The sequence below is a fragment of the Camelus bactrianus genome, chromosome 17, assembly GCF_048773025.1.
Source record: "Camelus bactrianus isolate YW-2024 breed Bactrian camel chromosome 17, ASM4877302v1, whole genome shotgun sequence".
NCBI classification, from domain to species: domain Eukaryota; kingdom Metazoa; phylum Chordata; class Mammalia; order Artiodactyla; family Camelidae; genus Camelus; species Camelus bactrianus.
The window spans coordinates 38,765,108-38,784,511 of record NC_133555.1 but is presented as its reverse complement, the minus strand read 5'-3'; the positions used below and the strand labels follow the sequence as shown (position 1 = coordinate 38,784,511).

Below are 19,404 nucleotides of genomic sequence, written 5' to 3'. Positions count from 1 at the left end.
GAGGAGTTAACCAGGATGAGTGTGGAGCTTTCCCTCTAGGACAACTGTTGGAGCAGCTTTGGCGTTAGGCTGTCCCCTTGCCCCTTCCCCTTGTGCCCTCCATCCTCTGTTGTGACTCTCCGGCCAAGTTCTCAGCCCCCTTCATCTGCCTCCAACTGTCCCAGGATCCTCTCATATTCATCCCAGCTTGAGCCAAGTGTCATTTTAGGGCCTGGAAGGGAACCAATCATTATGTGCTAGGCACTTATTTAATTATTATAAAAACACCACCAGGAAAGCATCTTATAGGTGAGAGAACTAAGGCTCAGAGAGATTAAGTAATTTGCCCAGGGTTACTCAGCCATCTGTTCTTCCATGCAGCACCCTGCCGAGTGTACCACCCTCCTGGGGGTGGTGACAATGGTGTAGATATTTCATTTTGACCCCAGCATAATGCTGCAGTGCAAATATGAGTGGTGAAATTTCAGGCAACCACAAGAGAGGCAAAAAAGAAAAAAGCAAAAGTGATTCAGGAAAGATGTGAATAATCACACCTTCTTTCGCAGCAGCAGCAGCAGCAGCTCCTTGAAGAGTTGTGCTCTAAAATTGCTCAGTTTCAATTAACTGAAATAAGCTTTGGGAGAAAGGGTTGCTCTTGTGATTTTATCAATGTCACAAACATCCTTGTTTCCCGATAAGAGCCAGGAAACACTGAGTGATGTGGGGTCCCAGGGAGCATGGGGAACGGGCAGGTCTCACTTATCCCAGGGAGCAGAAGGCGGCATGTCTGTCAGGAGGTAGCAAGGGGACCATGCTCTGTGGCGACCAGATAAGGCCACTATCTTCCAGCCAGGCTCTGTGGTTCCACAAATCCAGGGGAGTTAGTGCAGCAGATGGGGCTCTGGGCATGAAAACAGATAAGATACACCAATATGTTCCCGAGGTTTATTTTGGAGACAGGTAGGATTATGGGGAATTTTTTAAATCTCTCTTCTATTTTTTTCTTGTATTTCTACATTTTACATTGAGCATATATTGCTTTTGTAATCAGAAAAAAATGCGTGTTGAAAAAGTAAAGCGAGAGAGAGAGAGAATGTGCAGCCATCCAGGACTTAGCGATCAGGGCTCTAGGGTCAGGTCGGCCTGGCTTGTGGTGTGGCCCTGGGCTTTCTGTGAAATTAGGGAGGTGACACCTGCTCACCTCTTCACAGAGGGACCAGGAAGACTTCCAAGGCCCGGGATGTAAAAGAGCTTCAGGTAAATGTCAGGACTGGCTACTGTTGTTTCCATTGTGTTGTGTACATCACAATGACTCCAAATGCCATGCTTCCCACAGAAGCCCATGCAGAGGGCTGCTGTCAGTCCTGCGAGTGTGAGGAGAGGGCTCACAGCAGCAGAGCTTCTAGTGTGTGGTGCAGGGCACCGGATCTGGAGCTGACTACAGGGACTTGATTTCTAATCCTGCGCACTTGCTGTGTGTCCTTGAACAAGTTGCTCCCCCTCTCTGAGCCTCAGTTCCTCATTTGTAAAGTGGGACTAATGATAGTACTTGTCTCATAAGGTCGTAAAGTTGTTGTGAGCAGTAAGTACCTTAAGATATACAAAGTGTGACAGGGGGTGGTGAGGGGCACCACAATTGACTTGTTTTTTTCTTTGAGAGGCAATGTATTTTAATGTTTAAGATCATGACCTCACGGTTTAATTCCTGGCCTACTACTCATTTGCTCTGTGACCATGGGCCAGTTCCCTAACCTCTCTGTGCCTCAGTGTTCTCAGCTATAAAATGGGCTAATAATAGTACTTAACTTCTATAAGGTAAATGTGAGGATTACATAAGTTAATATATATAAAGCTCCTTGCCCTAGCGCCGAGCACATCATCAGGACTCCATGGTGTTAGCTGTTATAATGTTTGCACCACACTTAACACCATGAAATCCTTTGCTGTGTTACTTATTTTATGATGAGAAAACAGCCTCTTGAAAGTCAAGGGCTCAGGATGGAAGCCCTGACTTTGTCTTGGGGCTGGCAGGACCTGAAGGTTTAAGCCCAGGGGCATCTCAAACTGAGCAGTAGAGCGGAGACCCACCTCTGCCCACACTGAGTTGGTCATTCCGGAGTTCTCGGCCTGTGTACTGTTTCCGTGGCACTGGACTTCTTACCTCATGTCCTCCTTATGTGGCCCCCAGTTCCTTTTCCTGTTTTCCATTCACGCACCATCAGCCCCACAATCAGCCTTCCATTTAAGCATTCTGTGTGATGGCAGCATGGTCTCCTGTCACTTCTCCATTTCTAGTCTCCAGCCTTCACCTCTGTCTTTTAATGAACCAGCCCAGACTCTGGGCCTGGGTTCAAATCCCAGCTCTGCTGCTCACTAGCTGTGTGGCCTTGGGCAGGTTCCCTAGCCTCTCTGTGACTCAGTTTCCTTACAGGGAAAATAGGAGATAATAACAGTACCTGCCTCAGAGTGTTATTGCAAGGATGAAATGAATTAATGCATGTAAAGTTCTAAGAACAGAGCCTGCCCGTAGTAAGTGCTATGTGAGTGGTCGGTATTATTATTGTTGTTCTTATATACAAAGTAGAGCTTAATGTCTAGTGTGTCACCAAATCCAGGAGGAAGAAAATAGATCCCAATGCTATTACCAGCTCCAATAAAGACAAGTTTTCTGCCACCTGTACCCCAACACCAGAGAGCTTTCTGCAGCCAGGTATTGTGGTTGGGGTGTGAGTAACTTCACAAGTCACACCTTAATTTTTCTAGCCGCAGCTGGGCCAGGAATACAGTATGGGAATGCTAGAATTATAGGCAGAAGGGGGCCCATCACAAGCTGAGCCAGGGTGAAGTCCAACCTTGGGACTCTGTTTTGACCCCATTTCTCCCAAAGCAATCAAGGGAGCCTTCTCGGGGAGGGAGCTGGGGGTGGCCATAGGGCACACTCCTGGGGCACTGGTCCAGGGAGGCGGTGCCAGGAAGAAGTGACACTTGAACTTGGCTCAAATGGAAACATCAGGGGCTCTGGGCTGGTCATGCTCCATGGTCACGGGCTCCCAAGGCTGATGTGCCAGAGCTTGCCCAGGCTGAAGAAATAATTTACAGAAGAAGGGTCTGGGCTTGGTGGCGTCCAGGGCACCAGTAGGGGAGGGAGAAAATCAAGCCAGGGGAAAATGAGGAGAGAGAAGGAGGGAGGGAGAGGAGTGACTGTGCTGATTAATTCTATGGTCATTTGTTGACTGCCTCTCAGCTGCCACCCCTGTGCTGGGGGGAGTTCCAACCCTTGGGAATCCCCAGTCCAGCAAGTGATCTTCAGAAGGTGACTCTTCTTTCAGGAGGTGAATTTAAGGCTGAGGAGCGACCTTCTGTGAGTGCTTGGTGGGGTTGGGGTGCAGGGTTCACCAAGCCAGCGGTCAGCGCAGGCTTCTTGGATGGGAGGATTGATACTGCATTTGAATGGATACGATTTCCAAATCCTTTTCCAAGGAAGTCAGCAAAATTATTGTGCACTGGAAGTGATCTCAAATGTTATTCTTTGTTTTATATTATGAAAGCTGGTGTGGCCTCTTGGGGTCACGTTTGATCTTGTTTGTTTGTCCACTGGTCTCAGCTGCACTATGGACAGCACACTCAGCATGGATGTGCTGTGGGCACCTGAAAGGGGACCCACATGTGACCCTGTCCGCGAGGGCTCTCAGCTGGGGAGGAGGGCTGCTGTGGGACTGATGTGGAAGGTAGAAAAGGGAAGGTGGTGAGAGTCACAGATAGGGAGACAGCAAGACATGCAGGTTTGATGAGGCTCCACAGGGTCCTTATAATTTTTTTGGTGGGGAGGTAACTAGGTTTATTTATTTACTTATTTATTTTTAATGGAGGTGCTGGGGTTGAACCCAGGATTTCTTGCATGCTAAGCACATACTGTACCACTGAGTTATACCCTCCCCTTACCGGGTCCTGATCAGGAGTATGGTGGTAGAGGCTTAGCAACCAGTTCTCAGCAGTGGTGGGTGAGGTAAGGCAACTCCAATTTGTAGCATTTGCCATGGTGTAAATATTCCCACCATGACCAATTTCAAGTGACTGACTTATTACTGAATGCAGAATTGGTTAATTCCATGATCATTTGTTGAATGCCTCCCAGATGTCACATTAGGAGCTCTCACAAGCTGGCAGGAGCCAGCCCCAGCCAATGGCTGACTCTGAATCTTCTCTTCCACTTGTTGATGAGGCCAGAAGTCCCACTCTCGAGGCGTTGGTGGTATAGTGGTGAGCATAGCTGCCTTCCAGAAGTCCCACTCTCAGAGGCTCATCCTTCAAGTTCAAGTTTAGTCCTTGTTGAAAAGGGGAGCTGGGGGAAAAGCATCACCAGCTCTGTTACCGAGTCGAAGCTCGTACTGCTCCCCTGCAGGACTGGGGATGAGGTGTTGGGGTAAGGAATAGTGACTTTATTTGGAAAGCCAGCAGACTGAGAATATGGTGGACAAGTGTCCCAAAGAACCATCTTCCCTGAGTTAGAATCCAGGCTTCTTTTATACTAAAAGGGGAGGGTGTGTGGCTGGTTGTTGCAGACTTCTTGGTGCTGACCAGACCCTGGAGGGGATGTAATAATCCTTTGTTCTTGCACCTGTCCCTGTGGGTCTGGTCACGACGATGCTGTAAATCTTCAACAAGACAAATGTTATTTTCTGTTCTGCAACTTTTTATTTCTATATGAATGAAAAGTGTTATGCCTTTAAAGGTCAAGCCTGGGAAGCAGAGCCTGGAGAAAGGGTTATTATGTATATTTCAGGCTATAGGTGTCATTCTTTTACCTTTTGATGAGAAAAAGGTGCAGAGCCAGCATGACTAAACTCAGGCTCCAGAGCCAATATGGAGTCAGGTTTGTTCTTCTCTGTTTTAGTTCTAGCTTGTATTGTTAGGGCCATTCAATCCTGAGCCCATCATTTGCTGATCTCAAGCTATGGGTGATTGGGCTTCACGTCTCCAAACCTCAGCTTCCTTGTCTGGAAAATGGGCATCATAACAGTACTGCTTCCCAGATTAAATGAGGACATTACATGTGAATGTCCAGCTCACAGATGGAGATCAGCTACCATGGCCACCTTCCAGTCTAAATGAACATAGCCATATCCTCTCTTTTATTGCCTCAACTTGGACCACTCTGAGGGGCCTCGGGAAGCGAGACCTGGATCCTCAGGAGAAGACATTACTCTCTAGCCAGATTCTTGGTAAGTTAAAGCTGGAGCCAGCCCAGGCCAGCAGCCTCAGGAAGCCAGTGGGTGGATGATGTTACTGCCCCAGAGACAAGCTGTGGTGTGCCTCTGTGCCCTTGGCTTCACTGCAGGGGAAGCTCAGCTGACCTTGTCCTTGCTGTCCTTCCCCCTTGAAGCCTCCCTCTCTGGCCTCTATCTAGTTCTCTGGATTCCCCAGGGTTCTACTTCAGAGCTTCATCTGGGGTTGCCTTACTGTCTGCTAATTCATATTAGGATGTGAATAACTGATACCCCCACTCACTGTCTGCTTTGCACAAGTTGTTTTCTGTCTGAGTCTAATTTCCTCATCTGTAAGTTGAAGGAGGTAGACATGATGCACTCTCATTTCCTCAGTCTGATATTCAGAGGATACAAAGGGTCACAGAAAGTGTATTACCTAGCGCCACTGTGTCAAATTGCCACAAATTCAGTGGCTTAAAACCACACAAATGTATTATCTTAAAGTTCTAGAGGTCAGAAATCTAAAAATGGGTCAGCAGGGCTGCATTCCTTCTGGAGGCTCAGGGGAGTATTTGTTCCCTGCTTTTTCTAGTCTTTAGAGGTTGCCTGCATGCATTGTCTTGTAATTGTATCACTCTGACCTCTGTTTTCATTGTCACATTTCCCTTTCTGATTCAGACATTCTTGCTTCCCTTATAAAGGACCCTGGTGATTCCAGAGGCCCCACCTGGATAATCCAGGGTACTCTCCCTAGTTCAAGATCCTTAATCACATCTGCGAAGTCCTTTTTGATATATAAGGTAACATATTCACAGGTTTCAGGGATTAGAATGTGGATATCTTTGGGAGGCTATTCTGTTGTCTATAGGGAGGCCGTGTGTTCCCAAAGAGGCTCAGTAAAGCCTTAGGGGCATTAATGGTGGAATCTAGAGTCTAGACCAAGCATTGAGGGCAAAACCAGGGCAACCAAGACCTCCTGAGCTCAAATCACCTTTCTCGGTGGTCCCTTTTGGTAACTGCTGGACAGGGCAGGACAGAAGCCAAGGATGAAATGGGACCAGGGACAAGGCACTATTCCTGAGTCTGAATTTCTGTGACTTCCTGTGTAATTGTGGAGAAGTTACTTTGCTCCTGGGTTAAATGGGGTTGATGATTCCTTCCTGGCTTGCCTTACAGAACTACCACAGTTGATATGACGGTGCCTGGTCAGTTGTCAGGTGCACGTACGGGTGCCGGTTGCTGTTGTCATCTTTGTTGGTATTATTGGTGAAAATGATGTGAGGGGCTGGTGGCCCCTAAGGTCTAGAGGATGTGGAAAAAGTCCCAGGGTGAAAGATCTGGAGGCCAGAGGCCCTGAGAGGGAAGGGAACAAAGTGTTCTAGGTGAAGGGAGCCTTGTAAAAGTGACCTGGTCCAGCCTGGGGCCTGCTGACCCTGACCTCTGGCTTTAATCAAAGCAATCATCAGACTTGATTGTTTATTAAAGCAAAAGTCAGGGACTTTGAGAGGCCAGGTCAGGATCAAGGTCGGGGCTGACAGACTGGAAGAATTGGTGTTTACTTAGTGGCCACTCCTGAAACTCCTGACTAATACGCCGTAATCAGACCCAAGGGCAGAAGGGCACTCTCTTCTTCCAACCCCAGCAGCTCGCAGACTCCCAGATGTGCTGGGGGTTCCTTACTGCTGCCTGGAAAAGGAAGGGGCTCAGGAACAGGAGACCCCAGATGCACAGGAGGGGAATGGAGGACTGAAAAAAGAAGGCACAGGGCCAAGTTCTTGAGACCAGTCAGGAGCAGAGCCTGGCCCTAGACAAAGCCGCCCATGCTGAGGTCTTGGGGTGGGGACAGGGTGTGTGTGAGTTTCCCCAACATCTGGCCCAGATGCCATTTGACAAGAGCCCAAGGGTGGGACAGAGGCTTGAGGAGTGGGAGGACCCCAGGGCTCCCCTGGAGGAGGTTCTGCCTCAGCAGGATTACATATTTCCATCAGCCGTAAGGTTCCAGTGTCAGGGATGCTAGAAGAGTCAGCTCAGGGCCTGAGTCAATATTTCTTTCAAAACTCTACCTGGAAAAAAAAATAGACAAAACTTTTACCAGGAAGGACTGGGGAAAATGTTTGCAATATATGTGTAAAAAGGTAAAATCTTTACTATATAAAACCTCTTATAAAATGAGAATCCCACCCATTAAAACAATAAGTCATTCACAGAAGAAATACAAACTGGCATTGAACATATTAAAAAGTTCAACCTCGCTGGAATCAAATAATTAAAAATTAAGTGCAGAGGTACACGGTGGAGTTGATTTGTATTTCTTGGTTTGTGGCCATTATCATTGCCAGCCTACAAACCCTACTGGTGGCTGTCCATGACTGCCTGCTTGGGCCACAAATTCTTTTTTACCTTCTTCCTCTCTCTTCCCTAAACCCTCTTCCCCAATGGCGAACAATCTAATATGTTGAATATGAAGTCTCTCTCCGTTTGGTACACAGAGCAGGATTAAGCAAATACTTGGTTCATGACAGACTCTTGTTTTTTTTTAATTTAAAAGTTTTATGGGGTTTTTTTTGGGGGGGGGCGGCAGATAACCAGGTTTGTTTGTTTGTTTATTTTAATGGAGGTACTGGGGATTGAACCCAGGACCTCGTGCATGCTAAGCAGGTACTCTACCACTGAGCTATACCCTCCCCTTGTGACAGACTTTTATCACTGGTTCATATGAGGCTCTCCAATGAACCTCATATGAGAAATTCTTTTAAAAATGATTTTTAATAGTACAGTTCAAACCTGGGAAACCACTGCCAAGAGGGAACTTGTCCATGGATGGTGATCTACCCCCATCCCATGTCTCTGGCTTCTCCTGCCCAGGCAGCTGCCATCTTGAAAGTTGTGCCTGTCTTTCCCCTGTCTTTGAACTCCTTCACAGTATATGTGTACACACATTTGTTTCATTTGTCTTAATTTTTATATTAAAAGAGTATCATGTATATATTTTTATGGGACCTGGAGATAGCAAATGTATTCAGAAGGCAGTAAGAAAGGCAGTGACTCAGGGTGGTGATGAGCGGAGGTAAGGAAGGGATCTGGGATGCCTCCCACATTTCAGTCTTAGATGATTGGGTGGTGGGTAGTGCCATTCAGTTAGATAGACACAGGAGAGGAGAAGAGGCTGGTTTGGAAATGATGAACTCAGCTCTGGGCTGAGCAAGAATTTAAGCTAATGTTTATCGAGTGCCTCCTATGTTCTGAGCATTCTTCATAGAGCTTGAAATACTCTGCATGAATTATCATATGTAAGCCTCACAAAGACCCCACAAAGTAGGCACTATTATTAATATCATTTTAAAGATGGAGAAACTGAGGGATAGAAAGGTTTAGTAGATTCTGAGTCTACCAACGTGGATCCCACCTTTCGGCTACAAATACTAGATAAAATATTTTTTATATGTTAAATATTTACATGTGAAAATACTGATATAAAACTCAATACTTATAAATAAAATATTTTTAAAATGACAAAAGCAAGAGAAATCCTCAAGAGAGAGAAGCAAAGAGACCTCAAAGCCAGAGTGGACACACTGGATAGTTATAGAACAAGCAAGTCCTACTGAGGAGTTGCTCTCATTTAAAAAAAATTATAAGCCACACAAAGAAGAATAATTATAAGCCACACAAGAGGAAGAGAATGTAGACATAATAAATGGGTGAATTGGTATCCCTAAGTAATAAAGAAAAACGTGAAAGACATCAGTCTATAAAGGATGAGGGAGACAATAAAGAAGAGAAATCATAATAAACGAAGTGAATACTATGAAAACACCTACCCAAGGTGACATAACTATTGGGTGGTAGACTTGGGCTCCCCACACTTGTGCTCTTACTTGCTAGACTGCAGGTACTGATGTAAATGTGAAGAGTCTATTGGACACCCCAGAGCAGTAGCAAAAGTGGGTTTGGAGAAAGGAATGGAATGCCTGGGTTCATCTTGTGTCTCTCCCACTGCTCTCTGGCCTGCAGAGCTCCAGGACCAGGTGCCTCCTCTGGGCATGGCTGCCACCGCCTCCCCTCTGCCACCCACCACCAAGGTGGCTACTTCTGAAAACAGCAGCTCCTTCTATGACTATGAGTACTACCTGGACCAGGTGGCCTTCATGCTCTGCAGGAAGGACGAGGTGATGTCATTTGGCAGAGTCTTTCTGCCAGTCTTCTACAGCCTGATCTTTGTGCTGGGCCTGGGCGGAAACCTCCTTCTTCTAGTGGTCTTGCTCCGCTACGTGCCTCAAAGACGGATGACAGAGATCTATCTGCTGAACCTGGCCATCTCCAACCTCCTGTTTGTGGTGACGCTGCCCTTCTGGGGCATCTCTGTGGCTTGGCATTGGGTCTTTGGGAGTTTCTTATGCAAGATGGTGAGCACCCTCTATACCATTAACTTCTACAGTGGCATCTTTTTCATTAGCTGTATGAGCTTGGACAAGTACCTGGAGATTGTCTGTGCTTGGCCTCACCACAGGTTGAGGACCCGGGCCAAAAGCCTGCTCCTTGCTGCCAGTGTATGGGCTGTGGCCCTGGCTGTCTCCATCCCTGACATGATCTTTGTGAGGATGCATGAAAACCCCCTGGGTGTGTGGAACTGCTATGCAGATTTCGGGGGGCATGGGACCATCTGGAAACTCTTCCTCCGCTTCCAGCAGAACCTCCTGGGGTTTCTCCTTCCCTTCCTTGCCATGATCTTCTTCTACTCCCGCATTGGCTCTGTCCTGGTCAGGCTGAAGCCCCCAGGCCAGGGCCGGGCTCTAAGGATAACCATAGCCTTGGTGGTGGCCTTCTTTGTGCTGTGGTTCCCATACAACCTCACCTTGTTTCTGCACTCACTGCTGGACCTGCAAGTCTTCGGGGACTGCAGGGTCAGCCAGCACCTGGACTACGCACTGCAGGTGACAGAGAGCATCGCCTTCCTCCACTGCGGCTTCGCCCCGGTCCTCTACACCTTCTCCAGCCGCCGCTTCCGCCAGCACCTCAAGGTTTTCCTGGCCACTGTGCTCAGACGGCACCAGGCACCTCACCTTGCCCAGGCCCCACTGTCCAGCTGTTCTGAGAGTAGCAGACTCACTACCCAAGAAGAAATAACTGGCATGAATGACCTTGGGGAAAGGCAGGCTGAGGACATCCCCAACAAGGGGGATGTGGGAAAAATTCAGCCTGAGCGGCCAGACCACGGTCCGTGAGAGCAGATGGGACCTGGTTCAGTTGCGCTTGCTCCAGAGTCCTGTCTTCAGAGGCCTCAGTGACCATGCTGCTGCGAACTCGGTGGTCAGTTCTTGGTCCTTGGCCATCAGCAGCACGTACTCACTCCTGCCTTCTCCCTCCACTGTCTTCACTGCCTTCCAGGCCTGAGTTGCTGCAGTAGTTTCCCAGCTGACCTCTGTGCTTCCTGTCCTGCTCTCCTGTCATCTGATCTACACCCAGCAGCCAGAGCAATCAGGCCATCACGTCCATCTCCCTCGGAGGAGCCCAAGGCCCACCACCCAACAGGCCCAGTTGGGGAAATATTATTGTGATATTTTTAAATGGTGGCTCCAGGCTCTGGCAATCAGGAGGGGCCAGAGGTGCTCTACCTGTGGGAGTCCGCAAGTGAGAGGCAGAGTGAACACGTCTATCTGGTGACCCAGGAGCCTATGCCTCCTTCTGCCTCCTGTGCCTGCTCTCAAGAGCCTTCAGGGCTCCCGGGAGCCTGCACCATCAAGTCTAGAACTTTTGTCCGACATTAAGGCTGGAGCTTTCACAGTTAGGATCCCAGACACCTTTTCTCCCTTCTGCTCCTTCATCCCCATTTTCATTTCCTAGATGCCAGGCACTCCTTGTTGTTTCCTGCATGTTCCCATCTCTTTGCTTTTGGGCTTGCCAGCTCCCTCATGGAACAGGGATCATTTTCCAGCCAGGTATCCCCTCACCCTTGTGTAACTGAATCCTGCTGGTGCTGGGAAATCACTCCTTGGTCATCTGCCCTGTGCTTTGGGTGGAGATTGGGTAGAGCATGAGTCAACTCATCCAGTTACGGCCTGATGATTCCCTGGCTCAGTAACGCATTTAGGGATGGGCACATGACCCAAGCAGAGCTGGTGAAATGCAACTCAACTAGAACATGCTAGAACAGAGGCATGAAACTGAAGCTGAAGGGGATGTGAGGTCTGGAGCCACTCCTTCCTCATCTCAAGCTTTAGAAGGTGAGGTGACAGCACTGTGAGTGAGAAGATCCAGGGGGCAGTGCTCTGGCCCTGGAATCAAGGCACTGCTGAAGCTCATCCCAAACCTGGACTTTGCAGTTATGTGAACCAATAAATGCCTTTCTGGTTTGGGGTAGTGTGTTTTGTTACTTGCGATCTAAGGATTCCTCACTGGTACGCCCTGCCTGGGTCCTTCATGTCTCCAGTGGTTGGCATCTCCCTGTCCACTGACACATACACTGAGAAACCTTTCCCTGGGGAGCCCCTGGCCCATGGTGGCATCTCTCAAACTTCTAAAGCACTCACTGCTTTCCCCCACCTCCCAGAACCACCTGGCTCAACCTGCCCACGTCCTGCCATGCCTGTCCTGCAAAACCCAGCACAGAGCCTGGCAGGCAGTAGTGAGAAGGAAACTTTTAGGTGGATGGAACAAGGCCAGGAGGACACATGGCTGGGTGAATGTAAGCTCCAGGAGAACAAGGACTTTGCCAGGTATAAAATCTGCCTCCCCTGTGCTTAAGCCAGTCTCAGAATGTAGTAGGTGCTCACTGAGGTTTTTTTTTTTTTTTTAAATGAATAACTGGATGGCTAGAGAACTGAGCAGGTGGTCAGTATTCTGCCCACTCTTTCTCCTCTTCGCCCTGAGCTTGGGATGGTCTGGTCACAGCATGTGTGTGGTGAGCAGGGCTGTCCCTGGATGTTGCCTGAGTTGACCTGGCTGATTTTTCCTTCTGTGTCTCCCCCCACCCTACAGCCCCATCTCTCTCAGCTCTGGTGCCTTCAGTTTTCTCACTCCAAGGCCTCAGATTCCTCTCCGTCAGGCAGGACTCTGCGCTCCTCAGGCCCCTGGGAAATGAAGATCCTCTGGATCTGAAGATGGTGATTTGTTTGCAGACATGAGGGATGAGATTCTCTTTAGAGCTCCTGAAATCTTGCCCCACCTGGAGACCTCAGTCCTGCCCATGTGGCAGCCTGACTGAGGCACAGCGTGAGCTGTACCTACAGGGTCTAGATACCCAGAGTCCCTGACTTTGGGCTTATGACACACTGATGGGATAGGGCAAGGTATGCCAGGCAAGGGACACCTTGCACGTGTGTGTGGGGTCTGTGTGCATGTGTCTGTGTTGCTGTGTGGGCTGTGCAGAGTACCTGTGGCTGTGTGTGGGGATCTGACATGAAGGCGTCACTGTGTCCATGTGGCTGTCAGTCTGTGCCCACGGGTTTTCTGTGTGTTCCTATGTGACCTCCTCTAGCTGTGTAGGTGTGGGCATGCTCTCTTTGCAAACCACAGGTGTATAAGAAGTAGTGCCCTGAAGCCTGTGCCCAAAGGGGAGGAGAAGGCCTGGCTGCAGGTGACCCATCGGTCCATCTCGCTGTCCCAGTGGCCATATGCCACAGCTGAGCACAGTGAGGGCTCAGACTGCAGCGCAGTTTGTGAGCAGGCATGTCAGTGCTGGTCAGAGAGTGAGCTGGAGGTGGGCTCTCACAGCCCAGGCCAGGACAGTGATCTCTCTATCCTGACCTGACTTCCCAGCCCGGACCTTGTTCTGAGAGCCTGCACTGCCCAGCCTACCTGCACTTCCTACCTGGGGTCTCAGGAAAGCCTCCAGGATTCTCTTGACCCTCAGGCCATGAGACAAAGGATATTCTTCCACCCTGCTGACCCAGGGAGAAGGGCAGGCCTGGCTCTGCCTGGGAGCAGGGCTGCCCACCCTCCGCCTTATGAAGTGTGGTGTGAGTATCCACAGCAGTTACTTCCTACGAAAAAATATCCCTTTATTTTCCCAGGTGCCTGCAATTCCTGGGGTGCCTGCGGTTCCAGGGATGACAACTGGCCTGTCATCCCTGATCTTGCTCTGTTATGAGCTATCCTCAGAGAGAAAGCACCTAGTGAGCTTTTCTCTCAGGGAGAAAAAAGTTTGCTGCAGAAATGAGGGGTTGGCAGACAGAACTGCTGGCTGAGGACAGGCAGTGACCAGATGCATCCTTGGGGGTCTCTGTTTTTCTGCTGCCCCGAGGTCTCTGCCAGGGCAGGATGGGTGGCCCCTGTGGAGCGTGTGTCCAGCAGCTCCCATGCAGAGGTGTAGAACCACAGGTGCCAGGGGCTCCTCCCCTGCCACCAGGTGGGTGTGGGCCTCTACTTGCACATGCTCCTTCTGGCTGCTCACTGCTTCCTGGGAGGCCTGGTTTTATGGTGGATGTCCCTGACTGTGGAATGGTACACTCGTCTTCACCTCACATGGACTCGCCGAGGCTTGCCTTGGTCCTGAGCACACCCTCAAAGAGATCACAGGATCCATGATGTCCTGGGACATCTGCACATGGTCACTCTCAGTTGACTTTGGTCCTGACTTAGTGGACTCAGGCCCTCAGCCCTGCCCCAGCCTGTCCACTGGCCAGGCTCCTCGTCCATATTCCTTTGAGTGTGGAGAAAAGGAAGGAATGTGGCACCCAGTTCTGGGAAGGGCCAAGGAGGCATGGGATAGGATATTTGCACACCTGGTCTGGCACAAGGCCTGGCTGTGGCGAGGAGGTTGCTGGTAAGCTTCCCAAGGATGTCTCCCAGCTTCCCAATCCCCTTCTCTTTCTACTGTACTCCCCACATGACTTCTCCTTATGCTCTTGGCCCTGGGGGAGTGGGATTAGATGCCTGGCTTCTCCTAGTCAATCAGAGCTCCATCAGGCTCCAGGCAGATGTCATTTTGGGGCAGCTAGACCCAGAGAAAGGTAAGCCTCAGCCCAGAGTCATATAGCTAGTGAGGACAGACTCCTGCCCCCAGCCTGGCCTCTGCCCACTGTAAAAGCCTGTTATTCTAGCAAAACTTAGGGTGGAACAGGCAACCTCTTGAGAGAGGAAGAGGCCAGTCAGAGATGTGGGATTGGAGTAGCAGAGAAAAGCCTCCCTGGGTGGTCCCTGCAGGGGGTCCTGCTGCCTGGGTCTCCCTTCTCCAGGACCCTATACCAGCGCTCACAGTCACTCCGCCTCCTGTCTCAGCCCCAGCCAGGGCTCTGCTATCAACCAGCTGCACCCCTCCCCCTCTCCCAGCCGTGGTAAGCATGCCTGGCAACAGGGATTGTCTCCATTTTGATGCAGGAAAAACAGATGTGGGGCATGAGGAGGGTCATGTCCCAGGTCTCTCCACTGAGACCCTGGGAGGTGCCCTGCCAAGTGTGGGTCCTTGGCTTCGCACAATAAAGAATTCAAGAGTGAGCCACAGTTGAGTAGGGTTAGATTTATTCAGAGAGACACATACTGTGTAGAGTGTAGGCTGTCTCAAAAGGCAAGAGAAGGGTCATGAAGTTTCAGGGTTGGGTGCTCAGGTTAGAGTGAAAGTAGGTACACACTCCATAGACAGAGTGTGGGCCATCTCCGAAGAGGAGGGAGCAAAAAGGCGGCCACAAGGCGCTGTGTTGCCAGTTTTTATGGGCTTCACAGCTTCATAAGCTAATAAGTGGAAGGACCAGTCTAACTACTCTGGGGACAGGGCTGGGATTCCCAGGAAGATGGCCATTTCCCACTCTTTGACCTTTTGTGGCTAGCCTTGGGACTGTCATGACATCTGTGGGCATGTAATTCACCATGCTAATACATTACAATGAGCATATAATGAAGCTCAAGTTCTGCTAGAAGTCAAATCTCCCACCATCTTGAGCCTCAAGGCCTACTGGGGGTTGAATCTTCCGCCATACTGGTGTTAATTACTGTGTTATTCCTTGAATGGCTGTGCCCTGCCCTCTTCCTGTCTCAATTTCACAGGCGAGAAAGCTGAGTGAGGGTGGAAGGGGAAGGAAATTACTTGAAGACATGAAGTAAATTATCCGAGACTGGAAGTCAGGTTTCTGTAATTTAATCTACATTTAGAGAATTGGGGTCAGAGATGAAGGAATAAGATACCACGCCTCAGGGCTCCAGTCTGGAACAAGGGGTGGGAGGCAGAAACAATGACACATAACAGATGTGCTGTGATATAAACAGTGCGAGGGGAGCTCCAGGGGATGGAGGCCTTTTGTGGCCAGAGGGTGGGATGGGATGGGTGAGGTCCAAAAAGGCTTATGGGAGTAGCCGGCACCATGATTAACAGTGAAAGCAAATGCTATACTTTACAGACAGTTCCACTGGAGAAAGTTGCTGAAGTTGAATTGCACTGGATAGAAAATTTGGGGGCCAGCTGTGGGAAAACTTAAATTTCAGGTGTGTGAGTTGATGGGGAGCCAGAAAAGTAAAAGGGGGACAAACAGGTGCTTTTGGAGAAAAAGTCTCTGGCAGCAGGGTAAACAGAGGGTCTGCAGGCCCCACATGAAGAGAAATGCCAAGTTCTGAGCTATTAGAATGGCAGTGGGGGTAGGGGAGGGGAGATGGGGTTCAGAGGCACCACAGGAAGTTGGGCTGACAGAACTGGGGCCTGACTGTATGTGGGTGAGAAAAAGGAAGTAGGTAAGTGTGTCTCCCCAATATCTGCCTTGAGGGATGGGGTGGGAAGTCATGTCCTGAGCAGAGAGAGGCAGGGAAATCACGAGAAGGGTTTAGGGCAGAAGTAGGGGGACAGATGTTGAGTTCTGCACTGGCCCCACTGAGTCAGAGGTGCTGTGAGACCCCTGTTTGGGGGATTGGGAGTCTGGACATAAGAGAGAGCTCTGAGCTCAGTGACGGTTGTGGAAACCAAGTGAGGGGTTGAGATCACTCCGAGGTGGGGGTGCAGAGAGGGGAGGAGGGCAGGGAGGAAGGGCTTTGAACAACTCCTACATGAAAAGCAGCCTTTCTCTAGACCTGCTCTATCCAATGCAGAAGCCACTAGCCCCACATGGTTATTGAGCACTTAGGATGTGGCTGGTCTAAATTGAGATATGCTGTAAGGGTAAAAAGTACAGGCCAGATTTCAAAGGCAATACGGAAAAAAGAAATGTAAAAATATTTCATTAATATTTTTATGTTGATTCCATGTGGACATGCTCATATTGTGGCTCTACTGGGTCAAGCAAAATATAGTATAAACAAGAATTTTGCCTGTTTCTTTTTACTTAAAATGTGTCCATAGGAAATTAAACATTACACATGTGGCTTGCCTCGTGCTGCTATTGGATGACACTGTTCCAGAAGCAGAATTCCACAGGACTTGGCATAAGTGCTGAGGACAAAAACAAAACAGAGTGGGAGGGTGGAGGCTAACATTTGCAAAATGCTCTATTACTCACCACACCCAGTTTCTGTACTGCAGCTCCTGTCAAGGCATGTATTTGCTCCTAAACTGACTTGCCCAAAGATATTTCCCCTTCCCCAGAGAATCCACTGTGACAGACAGTGTTTTAAAGAGAGGATGATAAGCTTGTGAGGTGACTAGGAGGAGGCCAAAGAGCAGGGAGGGAAAGCAGGACAGAGGAAGGGGTGGCCAATGCGAGGTCTGGGGATTCAGAGGGGCGAGAGGAGGAGGGGACCCCATGGGAGCCCCTCGATCAGGCTGGTGGCCGCCTGGGCAGATCTCACTCAGCAGGCCGCAGGCGGTAGCGGAAGCGCACCTCATGGCTGGGCTGTGTAGTGCCAAAGCCCCAGCGCTGGGGGTCCACAGGTGGGACAGTTGTGTCAGGGTCCACCAGCTCCAGGTCAAAGTGTGTGACCATGAGCAGGACAAACAGCTTCATCTCGCTGAGGGCCAAGAACCTGCCAGGGCAAATAGAGACGCCCGAGCCCCATGGCATGGTGTAGTGGTGGATCTTCTTGCCTGCCTTGTAGAAGTCTACTTTTCGGCTGCCACTGGGAGTGAGAAAGCGATCGTACTTGAAGGTAGTTGGCTCAGGGTGGATGTCAGGATCCATGTGCACTGAGAGATAAGGGAAGAGGGCCAGGATATCTCCACTGCGGAGCAGGTAGTCCTGCCCATTGGACATCTTCAGGATGTGGTCATTGTTCACCACCCTGAGGAGGGTGGGCGCAGCCCCCAGCCGCAGTGTCTCTTCCATCACACTGTCCAACACTGGCATTTGGTGCAGGGCGCTGATGTTGAAGTCGAAGGACTTCCCAGCCTCCAGCCTGGCCTCCCCCAGGACCTGGGTGGCCTCCTCTCTTACAGCCCGCATGGCCTCTGGGTGCTTCAGGAGGAACAGGAGGGCCCAGAAAGAGGTAGGCCCCGTGTTACCCTGGGAGGCCCAGAGCATCATGAAGTTGAACTTGTCCTGCATGGCTGGGACTACTCCCTGCTCCCTCAGAAACTGCAGCATGTAGGTTATCCAACTGCTTATGCCACATTTCTCCAGGTTGTGTTCCACAGAGAGTGCCTTGTGGAAGAGACGCTGGAGCCGGCCCACTTCTAGCCACTCCCGGGGCCCCAGCAGGGAGTAGACAAACCTGGGGAACAGGCGATCGAATTTACGAAACTCCACAAATAACTCCTCCGCCTGGAGCAGTTCCTGCTTCTTGTCCTTTGTGTAGCCGAACAAGCTCAGGTAGCCGGCCTTGAACAGGATATTGTAGCAGAAGCGAAAGAGGCCATCCTCATGCCAGCAGCTGGCATCCGGACTTGGGCCGGTGGGCCCCAGCATAGCCAAGGACAGGCTGTCCAGCATGGCTCTGTTGAGCTCCTCCAAGCCATCCCCCATGAGGTGCTTGGTGCTGGCTGAGTGAATCATCCGGTAGTCTCCCTGCACGGAGCGGTAGCCAAATACCTTTAGCACCAATTTTTGTGCATATTCCACAAAATCTAGTTTTCTCTGTGCATCCTTGAGGATGGGGCCAAAGGAGAGGGGGTCCACGACAAAGGTGAAGTACTGACCCCCTAGCTGTACTGTGAATATCTCCCCGTGCTTGGCCCGCATGTGCTTCAGAAATTCAAACATATTCTTCCGGAAAGCCATGGCATGGCCCAGCCAGGGAACGGAGCCCTTATCCAGAGGGGGTTCCTTGGGTCTTCGTTGCCGGAGCATCCCCAGCAGCCACATGCACCCGACAATGGCCACCAGCAGGGCTCCCAGCACTGGCCCCCAGAGCACCATGGTTGTGCTTTTCCAGGTTGAGCTCTGGATACACTATTTTCTGGCTGCCAGAAGAGAGCTTTTGGGAGAACTTGACAAGTTGGGGATGGGAAAGTTTGTCCATGTGGACTTCGTCCTGTAGCTGCAAGTTACCATAAATAACTCTGGTAAGATAGTACCCGGAAGCAAAATTTCCAGGGAATTTCCAGGACCTGGTCATGTGCGAGGAGGAGGTGGGATCAGGAAGAAGGCCAGAAGGAAGACTTGAGCTATGGTTACAGCCTACTCACTAGCTTCAGGCTTTGTTCTGACTTTTTCAGAACCATCTCCAATATCTTCTCTGCCAAGTCTTTGACCCCACTCTTACTCCTGTGACTTATTGATTGTTCTCCTTTATTTACTCCTGAATTCATGTATTCATTAATTTGCTAGCTCAGTTAGCCAAAATGCACCAGGTACTTACTAAGTTTCACACCCATCCTCTCCTCTTTTTTAAAAGACCCACAGCACCTCCCAGTTGGAGGCCTCTTCAAGCACAGGTTCAGATTTCAGGCCCTGAGCCTCTTGCCAGTCGGCTGGCACACTCCTCTAGCAAGAAGTACAGATTGGGAATCTTGGAATTAGGAAATGTCAGAGATAACAGGGACTTCAAACCAATTACTTGATTTCACCATAAAGATCTAGGTTCAGAGTGTAGTGGGGACTTTTTCTGATAGTTTCCCTGGCTTGGATGAGGTGAGCTGACTGTTTACTGGGGGCCTTCTGTGAAATATCAGGCCAGGTCCCTGCCAGCAGGCCCAAGAAGAGGAAAGCTGTTATATTGACTCTACTAAGGCTTTAGTCAAGCAGCCTGGCCCATAACTGCAGACTCAATTCAACAAATTCTAATGACCCTCAAGTTACTCTTTAACTTCCTAAATAACCAGTAAACAGGGACTTTGTCTCCTCAGACAACTGTAAGACTTTTCATTTCTTTCTTGAGTGAGGTCCTTTTGCCCTATGCAGCTCCTCCCAGGAGGGAGCTGAAAACA

At 49.9% G+C, this 19,404-nt stretch overlaps 2 protein-coding genes across 12 annotated transcripts in view; one reads left to right on the top strand and one right to left on the bottom strand.

Moving 5' to 3' along the window:
* ACKR2 (atypical chemokine receptor 2) overlaps positions 1-11,539 on the top strand; it is a 54,969-nt gene extending 43,430 nt beyond the window's left edge. For 7 of the 11 annotated variants that reach the window (XM_074345128.1, XM_074345129.1, XM_074345131.1 and 4 more), the window contains one exon: positions 9,201-11,539. In XM_074345128.1, coding sequence (XP_074201229.1) covers positions 9,201-10,411 — 1,211 coding nt within the window. In that variant the 3' untranslated portion in view covers positions 10,412-11,539. Of the gene's footprint in view, positions 1-2,824; positions 3,341-3,370; positions 5,202-5,887; positions 5,987-9,200 lie in introns of those variants that run through there. The other 4 variants (XM_074345134.1, XM_074345135.1, XM_074345132.1 and 1 more) reach the window with 4 other exon arrangements.
* Positions 11,540-14,628: 3,089 nt separating this feature from the next.
* CYP8B1 (cytochrome P450 family 8 subfamily B member 1) lies at positions 14,629-18,596 on the bottom strand. The gene has a single exon (XM_010945917.3). The coding sequence runs from the start codon at positions 18,392-18,394 to the stop codon at positions 16,889-16,891; it is 1,506 nt and encodes a 501-aa protein (XP_010944219.1). The 5' UTR covers positions 18,395-18,596; the 3' UTR covers positions 14,629-16,888.
* Between the last annotated feature and the right edge of the window lie 808 nt (positions 18,597-19,404).

What these genes read in the sequence shown, in the direction of transcription:
- CYP8B1 (XM_010945917.3), bottom strand. Translation starts at nt 18,394, where the DNA reads ATGGTGCTCTGGGGGCCAGTGCTGGGAGCCCTGCTGGTGGCCATTGTC.